The 10,858-nt window shown below is 38.4% G+C and overlaps 1 protein-coding gene across 1 annotated transcript in view; it reads right to left on the bottom strand.

Moving 5' to 3' along the window:
* CDH2 (cadherin 2) overlaps window positions 1-10,858 on the bottom strand; it is a 219,928-nt gene that overhangs the window by 180,630 nt on the left and 28,440 nt on the right. The window contains exon 2 of the mRNA XM_007455364.1: window positions 7,772-7,883. Coding sequence (XP_007455426.1) covers window positions 7,772-7,883 — 112 coding nt within the window. The remainder of the gene's footprint in view (window positions 1-7,771; window positions 7,884-10,858) is intronic.

Below are 10,858 nucleotides of genomic sequence, written 5' to 3'. Positions count from 1 at the left end.
CCCGCGTCTCCTGCATCGGCAGGCGGACTCTCAAGCACTGCGCCACCAGGGAAGCCCTACATTCTTTTTCATATTCTTTCCCAGTATGGTTTATCATGGGATATTGAATATAGTTCCCTGTGCTATACAGTAGGACCTTGGTGTTTATCTCCATACCACCTCTTAATCCTGACTTCCTAACCCTGGAGTGCTCAAAGGCACCATACGAAACCATTTCTTTCTCTCTTTGGTTTTCTCCTCCTCACACTTAGTGAAAATCCTCTTATGATTTCACCCTGGGTCGTGGCTTTCCTTCATACACTTAGGACTCCCCACTCTAGAGCCCAGCCCACTCCACTAAACCCCAAACCCACAACTAAATGTCTTCTTACCTATCTTTGATATTCATCTCCACACACTCAAACCAAGTTCCCGATCGTTCCCATCACAGTGACTAATGTCCTACCCAGGGTTCAGACCAAATAACACGGAGTCATCCTTGACCCTGCTTTTCTCACAACCAATCCATCGAATCCTGTCAGCTCTACTGCCAAAACATATTCCGAGAACAAAGTTGGACATCTGTCTCACACTACATACAAAAATTAACTCAAAATGGGTCAGTGATCTAAATAGAAGAGCTAAAATCATAAAACTCTTAGAAGAAAACACAGGAATAAATCTTTATGACCTTGGATTTTACAATGGATTCTTAGATGTGACACCAAAAGCAAGAACAATAAGAGGAAAAACAGGTAAGTTGCACCTCGTCAAAGTTAGAAACTTTTTGCATAAAAGAACGTTATCAAGAAAATGAAAAGACAGCCTAGAGAATGGGAGAAATACTTACAAATCATCTATTTGATAAGGGTCTAGTATCCAGAATACAAAAAAACTTTTACAACTCAAAAATGAAAACCAAACAATTAAGAAACGGGCAAAGGACCTTTCTTTAAAGAAGATACACCAATGATACACACGAGAAGATTCTCAACATTATTAGTCGTTCGGTAAATGCAAATCACAACCACAAAGAGGTACCACTTCACACGCACTAGGATGGTTACTATCAAAATAAACAGAAAACAATAAGTTTTGGTGAGAATGCTGAACAACTGGAACCCTTGCATCGTGCTGGTGGGAATGCAAAATGCTTCAGCTGCTGTGGAGAACAGTTTGTCAGTTCCTCAAAAAGTTAAACACAGAATTACCATACGACCTCTGAATTCCATTCCCAGGTATATACCCAAAAGAACTGAAAAAAGGTACTCAAAAAAGTATACGTATACCCATGTTCAAACCAGCTCTACTCACAATAGCCAAAAGGTGATAAGATCCCAAATGTCTATCAATTAATGATGGGTAAACAAACTGTAAACTATATACACATATACATACGTACAATGGAATACTATCAGTCGTAAGACGGAATGACGTACTGATACATGCTACAATCTGGATGAACCTCCAAAACATGCTAAAGTGAAAGAAGCCAGACACAAAAGATCTGTGGAACTGAAGAGGATTTGGGAGAAAATACTTAATGGATAAGGAGTTTTACTTAGAAGTGGTAAAAATTATTTGCAACTAGATAGACGCGGTGCTTACAAAACACCGAAAGGCACTAAATTCCCCTGAATGGTTCACTTTTAAATGGTTAGTTTTATGTTATGTAAATTTCACTTCAATAAATTATTTTTTTACTATTCAGAGTCCACCCCCTTTTCTTACCTCTACAACTGCTACCTTGGTTCAAGCCACTGTCTTCTCTCACCTAGATTATCACTAGCTTCCTACTTTGTCTCCTCTTCCCCTCATATCCCCTTTGGGGTTTTTCTCAACACAACAGCCAGAACAATACTGTTTTGTCAGTCAGATCATGTCTTTCCTCTACTGAAAGGCTTGTGATAGCTTTTCACCTCCTAGTAGTTAAAGCCTACGTCCTGACGGTGGTCTACAGGACCCCAAACAACATGGCCCGCCACTGCTCCAGCCTCATCTGACTTCACCCCCTACTACTCTGCCCCTTCCGCTCTCCACGTCTTGTCACATGGAGGCTCTTTGCTGCCCCTTCAACATTTCAGACACAATCCTGCCTCAGGGCCTTTGCACTTGCTGTTTGCTGTTATTTCAAATGTTCCTCTCCCAGTTATCTATAGCTCTTGGACCATGTGCAACATCAATTCTTATTCAAATGTCTCCTATGCAATGACACCTCCCCGACCATCCTATTTAAACAACAAAACCACACATTCTCCCTATTTCCCTTCTCTGCATTATTTTTCACCATAGCATCTAGCATAAAGTAAATTGTGTTTATTTTCTACTCTCCACCAGATGCTTACTAAACAGGCTAAAAGGACAGACCGAGAGGGGCTCCCTGATCTTAGAAGGACAGATTTTTAAACCGTTCAGTGCCTGCTTGCTGATACGTTTGCACAGGTGAGGTGTGACTTACTTTCTTTATCACAGATCTGGCTGCTAGTTTGTGAGCCGGCAGACCTCAGCTACTCCAAATTACTGAAGGCTATGTATAACTGCAAAAGGACTTTAAAAAAAAAAAAAAAAAGAGAGACCAACCAAACTGGTTTATCTTGGTTTGCAGCATTGCATTAAGAAAGCTGGACCTAAAATACATCACATTGAAAGGGATATAAAAAATTCCAAGTCTTTTTTTTTTTTTTTTTTGCGGTATGCGGGCCTCTCACTGTTGTGGCCTCTCCCGTGGCGGAGCACAGGCTCCGGACACGCAGGCTCAGCGGCCATGGCTCACAGGCCCAGCCGCTCCGCGGCATGTGGGATCTTCCCGGACCGGGGCACGAACCCGTGTCCCCTGCATCGGCAGGCGGACTCTCAACCACTGCGCCACCAGGGAGGCCCCCAAGTCTTAAATAAAGTCTAAATGATTACGATGAAAACAAGGATGAAATTTCTTAGTTCTTATGTTGATCTTATTACATCCTTAATAGTTCTTTAAAAAATAAATGCCACAAGGTATTAAAAAAAAGTTCTCCACCCCTGAGAATCTTTATTTCATTTGTAACTCCTAAGAGCCTATCATCAATATCCAAGAGAACAATCTCAGTCCTTAACACCTTTTCCCACAATCAACTGGGAATCAGTAAAGTGTAAAGGGCTGCCAAATAGTATAAACAAGATGCTTAGAAACCTATCTTTTAAATATCTTAAAACATTTACACATTCAATAACAACAAAAAAAAGATTTATCAAAATGTAAAAAAAAACCACACTAATTTAAACAAAAGCCAAGGTTTCCTAACATATTCATACAAGCCTGGAACACAGCAGAACTGCTTAAAATATAGATGGCTTCCCAATTCAGTAATGTGTAACATACACAAGCACTTATATTACTAAAAAAGTAGTGCAGTTGTATAGTCCTACTAGATAATAAAAAAATTTCAGTACTGGTATCTAAAGATACCATATGACAGCTTCCTCTCAGCATGTTAATGCAGGCGAGCCTCAATCAGTAAGTAAACTAATCTAAATCAAATTCCATCTAGTTGAAAATAATCATCATGGGCTGCCCAGAGTTGGTGAGTCTGAATGCATTACTGAAGAGCTTCTTGGTAATTGCAGGTTGCTATTTATGTTGACCAGAGTTGGAGGAGTTTACTTAGCGAGATGTCTAAGCATGCGGACCACCAATGCAAAACACACGGGAAAATCACTCTTCACATCCAGCCTAAAAACAGCTTAGAAGCTCTCTGCTGATACTGCAGCATGGTTGTTATTTCCTAGTGTCAGATACACTGCTGGTGACAGAATGAAAATTTATGATTGCAGTTATTTTATTTCAAGTAATGTGCTCCCACAAGAGATTTTTTTCTAGTTCAGTGGAGTGTAAGTTAAATATTCAAGACTAAATATTATTTTCTAAAGCCCTAAATGTTTCTGCTTGTAAACAGGTATGCACAAAATACTCATAGTGACAATCACTGAGAGATACTTTTTAATCATAGGGGGGTTTGTTTGCCTTAGCGTCACCAATTCCCAAATGCGTCTAGTAACATACAAACCATGGTGTTAAGTGGGAAATAAAGAAGACCGACTCTAAGATAAGCTTGCCACGAGACACAGGGACAGGTAGGCTAGCTCTCACTCTTCCCTGTGTTATTGTATAATGGCTTTTTATCATCATCATCATCATCATCATCATCATCATCACTAAATTAGGTATCAGAAACCTGGGTTCTAATTCTGGATCTATAGTTAACAATCTGAAGAATTGTACAGTCATGGGAAAAGCCTATTACGTCTCTGAGCTCCAATTTGCTTACCTGTAAAATGAGGGGGTTAGCAAGAAATGCTTTTAAAACAGAATAGAAAAATGCAAGGTAAAAATGATGACCTAAACATATTAAAATTGATCCTAATTTACAAAAGGCAAACAGAGAATACCACACAATAAAAAAGGAATGTTTTTCACCTGAGGGGAAGTAGGAAAATAAAAAAGATTGTAAAATTCAATGGTAATGAGGATGGAGAAAAGAACTAACATACCTTCAGCCCTGAAAAGAAGAATTCTACAAAAATGCAAAACAAATAAAAAATAAAAAAATAAAAATAAAATACACTCTCCATTCCCTTTGACCTAGTAATTTTACTTTCGAACACAAATCCCCAAAGAAAATATCCCTAAAGAAAAATCAGAGTTCGCTAAAAAAGAATCTCCACAGCAGCACAATATGTAAGAGAAAAACTGGAAACCACCTGTAAGTGCAAAAATAGAGGCACAGTTAAGTAAAATCTGTTTTTGCTAACAAAATGGAACAGAGAGAGGCCTAGATAACCATTTTTTTGAAGTACTGACCTCTTTTCAAAAGAGTGGAAATATTCAACATGATATAATGTGAAATGTGAAGGTTTATCACGAAATACATTTGCCCTCTTTATGATTTTACCAAAAACTCACCAATGAAAACCATAAGAGAAATTGGAGGGATAGCACTAGCTCATTGGGTCCAGTCTTTCTATGAAATTCATTACAACAGCAGAAAATAGAAGGGGAGGATGGGAGAAAGGACGCTCTTTAGACTAGAGCCCGCTTTTCTAACATGACTATAACACTGTCTCTGTCTATCCATGGTTTTCAAGCACCTTCACAAAGATTGTGACTTCACTGTTTGAAAAAGAATCAGCTTTCATGGCACTTATACACCCAAATGTTAAACTTTTGTACAAAGTCTAGTGCACCAGGAACGTACACTATGAAACCATCCTATACATACGGTTGGACGACTGTCCTCCTTTCCCCAAATGTCATCAGTGAGAAATTAAAGGAAGCATCAAGAGTTAGGAGTCATGACTTCAACAGGTTTTTAGACTCTAATGTCAACCTTAATACGGTAGAACCTGCCATGAGGCAAATGCCTTGGAAAACTGTTGCATATTTCTTATGCACAATTATTTCTTTCCTTGAACACTGTAAATCATAAAACCATGGCGAAAGTGATCACTCTGGTTGGTCTTGCAATAGATTGCTCTCAGCTTTAGAATATACACGGTGAACGGACGTAGCACAGAACGTAGAATTCGTGAATATGATTATGGTATGGTATTTATTTGGGTTCAGTGGACACACCCAACTTTGGATTATCATCTCACTAAAAACTCCAAAAAGACAGAAAAGGTAAAAAAAAAATAAATAAATAACTAGAATTCTTCTAAGTAACAATTCTCCCAAATAAATATAACCGGTGACAACACTCTTGTAAAAAGGAATGTTGATGTTTCACAAAAGCCCTCCTCCTTCCAAAAAAACACGTTTTTTTCTAGGAATCAATACTATGAACTTTACGTTTCACACATTGAGATGCTGGTGTTCTTTAACATATTCTATGAATGATAAAGAAAAAAGATAATGGTGTGTCAAGAGAGAAACAGTTTTATCAAAAAGGCTAAATGATAAAAATGGTAATAACTGGGCATACGGAAAGCGCAGAAATTCTACCAGAGACTGTCATACACACTCCCCTCGGAGATAGCTAGAGCACAAAGTCAGAAGTATTTTCAATCTTTTATATTTACAAGTCCAGCGAAGTCCCAAGTTTCTAGGTTATACTAACATGACACTGGCAATCAGCTGTGTCTGGTTTCTACTGTCACCAGCAGTATCTAATAACTAAAAAACAGGCTTTCATTTTCAAAACTATTCAGCATGCCAATGTATTTCATCTTAAGTCAATGGCTTCTAGAGACAGACCATGTGTTTATCTGTAACCAGCAAATTTCAAGAAGCTTTTAGAAGGAGAAAGTAGAAGGAATTATCCATTTAAAAATGTATCTCAAAAATAAAATGCCAAAATGCAACAAATTCCACTGACATTTTTGCTCTGCCTGAATTATTCTTTAGAATAATATCAATATATTTTTTCAGCATTCAAATAATATTTAAGGTCACATAGGTCCTAGGATGCCACATAATAATTTACAGATTTAAAGAAAATGACAGATGTGCAGAACTCTGAGACTTGTATTAAGTAAAAAAAAATCTACACACTTTGATTTGAATTAAACCTCTCTCGCATCAACCATTAACCACTAGATGAGATAGCAATTCAGCACTGAGACAGACTGATTTAACATTTACTCATTAAAATACCACGTGATGAGGCAGGGACGGGAGGATGTCTTTAAATAAAAAATCAACTTCAGAAAGATCACATAGGTGTAAGCAAACCACAATCAGAACAGAAATTAAAATAAAAGATAACCTGCACCACAGATGCTTAGTAGGGTCCATTTACATTTCAAAGTCCTCTGTCTATGGTATTCTTAAGTATGGTACCACTAAGGTTTGTCAGAGCTACAGAGACACTTCAATTAAGGCTGTGTGGTAGAGTCCTATGTAAATTAATTAGTTGAGGTCACTCAGATTTTCTAAAAGCGACTGTTTAAAACAGGCTCAGAGAGATGCACGATTTGTGGGAAATCAGAACCTAAATACAACTTCTTAATCAATTCTCCTTGCTTTCCTATTTCAATGACATTTTGTGTAATGATAAATAAGTCCATGAAAATATTACTACCCAAAATTTTATTTGCTTTCAATTAGAGGTAACAGAAGGGACTTTGAATTTTGCTTTTGATTTCAAGTTTTATTTCAGATTTAATCTAGACTTATTGGCAAGAGTTTTCATATGATAACTATGATGACCTTGATCCATATTTAGATAGGAGATGAGTCTATACTGGAAATTCACATATATTACAACTAAAGCAGCTATCTAGTAATTTCTATAAACAACGGCATAATAAAAACATGGATTTCATGCTCCTGTCTTGAGACTTTCTTTACCCGCTAAATCTGTTCATTATAATTTTGCTAAATATTAAAGTTTGACATGTCTCAGCAGAGATAATATTATAGCCATTTCTTTGATTCAAAATACTAAGTAGATGATAGCTGTAAATAATTTTTAAAAGCAGTAGAATCAGATATTTGGTAAATATGATTTTTCAACATAAGTAAAATGCAGGCAGAAAATTGTAAAAATTAATTGTGTGATGGTTTCCACTGTAAATGAAAAATGAAAGCTCTCTGATGTTTTCAAGAGATCGGGAGCCTTCCAGTTATGTACATAAGAGATTCGTGAGCTCTTCTGTAATCCTAAAACAAAGTCCCTACAGTTTCATTATAGGGACAGTGAAAAATTCATACTTATTGTACAGTAGAGATCATTTAGAGACTTTTTAAACCGCAGCATGGAACAGTGTTTCAAGAGCACAGACGCTGTGTGTACAAATGTATCTTTCGAGATCCTACCATTGAGAAGAGGCTGTCCTTCGAGCACATCCTGGGACAAGACTGCACTGTAAACATCTTCGGGAAATCCAGTCTTGCATAATGCGATCTCACCAGAAGCCTCCACAGACGCCTGCAACACAAGGAAAAAAATGTGTGCGGTGATTGCCACCTCCTTCAACTGAGAAACATCCCACTTGGCATAAAGCCTTGCTTTTCCCACTATTTTGTACAAATAACTCCTTTGTTTTCAGAGTGGTTGCGATTAGAGTTTAGAGGTCAAAGGGTTAATCTTTTTGATAACTAGGGTAGAAGAAACAAATCCCACTTGCCCAGTAAAATCTAAATAATGCACATTCCAGGTTCTTCTAAGGACTGAACATTTCCATTAAAATGGTCATTGTGAATGAAAAACTCTCAAGTGAAGCAGGAGGTGGGGGGACAGCCCGAGAGTTTTGAGGCTCCACAAATCGCCGTCACTAACTTAACTTCGCAAGAAACATGTATACGTTTGAGTATATTGATTTTTATATTCTCGTCTAATTCTCTATGAAGTTTGTTTCAATATACCCTTGAATTAAAAAGCAAAATTGCAATATACTTACTGCAGGATATAGAGTGTCTTATACCAAGTAAAACCAGCCCATCGAAAGTATGTGTTTCTCTAGACTCACAGACACAGATAGAAAACAAACTTATGGTTACCAAAGGGGAAAGGCAGGGGGAGGATAAATTAGGAGTTTGGGATTAACAGATACACACTACTATATATAAAATAGATAAAAAACAAGGACCTACTGTATGGCACAGGGAACTATATTCAATATCTTCTAATAACCTATAAGGGAAAAGAATCTGAAAAAGAATATATATATATAAAACTGATCACTTTGCTGTACACCTGAAACTAACACAACATTGTAAGTCAACTACACTTCAATTAAAAAAAAAAGCGTATCTTTCTCTAATTTGATCAAGGGCAAGAATACATTAAAAATGTAAATAAAAATTAATATAATTATGTTTCCTTTTTATACTTAAAAATAAGAAAGTCACTATCTCTTGCCGTGTTCTTCTGTCTCATCACATACACAGCTAACTACCCAGTGGGCTGAAATCTCCATCATACCAAGTGCTCTCCACCTGCCGCCACCGTCCCCACCCCAAGTTAGTTTCCCTACTTCCTACTGACATCATCACAGGATGATTAAGCCTCAGCAGAACTCATGCAGCATTTACGTTAATTATAAAAATCTTTACCCGGCCCTGATGGGGATCCAGATACAGGAGGAAGAGAGTGGACAGAAGCTGCCTGAAGGAGGGATTTCAAAAGCTCCAGGGCCAGCCTTAGGAGCAGTCTGCACTGGGGAGAACCAAAAATTGGGACGAAGGAGAAAGGGAGGCCCCAGAAATAGAGAGACCTCAAAACAGTTGTCTGAATGAAGCCATACAGCACAGCTTCACAACTGAAGGACTTCCTGGATGATGCATGGGAAGTATTGCAAATACTGAAGTTGCAAGAATCCAGACTAAGCTAGTATTTAAAGGATTCTTTTCAGATCCAAGAAAATCAAGAGAAAAGGACATTTGGACTTTGTTAAATCTCACACAGTATCTAATCTCAAAAACGTATTTGGAGCAACAGTGAGATATTAGGTCAGACCCATCAAATTAGCAAACAATATTAAGTCTGTTAAGGGCAAGAGAAGATTGTCTCGAGTCAAGGATACAGAGCAATCAACCCCCTTACACAGGTATCACCTTGAAGTGCAATTCGGAAAATCCTAGTAAAGGTAAAAGTAGACATATCCTACATGGCAGGTATATTCCCTGGGAAACTCTCCCATGGGTGCCCCAGTCAACATGTGCAACAATGTTCACTGCAGCATGGCTGTAACTGCAGGACCTAGAAACTACCTAAACGCCCATCAATAGGAGAAATGGACCAATAAATTTTCACTTAGTCAAAAAAAAAAAAAAAAGCATTCAAGTGGAAGAATTGGAGCTACATCTATCCACGAGGTTCCATCTCAAAACAAATACTCAGTTTCTTTAACTTTCATGTAAGGTTGAAAGAGAAATTTAATTATAAATCAACCTAGGAACGACTATTATCTTTAGCAAGTTCAGAAATCTATTCATATGACATTCCACATTCAGACTGGCAACAAGGTGCACTGCAGTCTAAATCGTGCAAACAAAACCCAAAAATCCAGAGCGTGATTGATGACTGTTTTTATATATAAGGTATGAATTCAAAGGCTAATGTACAACATACATATGTAGTAAGAATATAAAAATATACAAAGTAGTGATAAGCACCAAATTTAGGAGAGTCGCTACCCCAGGGGAAGGTGACTCAGGAAAAGCATCAGGAAGAATCCTACAGGCAGCTTTGATTTTATTTGTCATAATTCCTTTCTTTCTAAAAGAATCTAAAGCAAACAGGTAAAATGTGAAGGTGTGCACAGACGTATGAGTGCCAAGTATATCATTCCCTGTATACCCTGCCTGCTCTATGTATTTCAAAGTGAGAAAGAGAAAATCGCTAGGACTCTCTGAGAAGTAAGAACTTGGGCCTCCAACAGCCATCGAGTTTGGGACACAGGGTGATATTTTGCTACTTGCCAGCTGCAAACATCCAGGCATTTATACCGGCCCTGGCACAGAGCAAGCGATTCTAGTTAACTTTTAGCTAACTAAAACAAACAAAGGGAAGTCCCAAGTTCGCCATATAAGTTGGACCACTGTGTTCTAAATCTGTGTCCCAGTGACAGGTTAGGGGTTAAGGGGCCTTTTTACCTCCAGCCTTCCCGCTACAGAGGGGAGCCATGGTGGGGATCCAACCCCAAGAGGTAGACGGGAACAGAGCTCGGAGAGGGCAGCAGGCCAGAGACAAACAAGGGTCACATTCCATCCTGTGGGTGGTAGGGTTAGGGCGGTGTGTGGTTTTCTAGGTGAACTCTCAGAGGGCAATGGAATCTACAGACTAGAGGAAAACTGTCATCTCTCTCTCTTTTTTTTTTTTTTTTTGCGGCACGCGGGCCTCTCACTGCTGTGGCCTCTCCTGTTGCGGAGCACAGGCTCCGGACGCGCAGGCTCAGCGGC

This window comes from Lipotes vexillifer, unplaced genomic scaffold (genome assembly GCF_000442215.2).
Source record: "Lipotes vexillifer unplaced genomic scaffold, Lipotes_vexillifer_v1.1 scaffold1018, whole genome shotgun sequence".
Taxonomy (NCBI): Eukaryota; Metazoa; Chordata; class Mammalia; order Artiodactyla; family Lipotidae; genus Lipotes; species Lipotes vexillifer.
The sequence above is the reverse complement of the archived record's forward strand: the minus strand, read 5'-3'. Positions and strand labels throughout refer to the sequence as shown.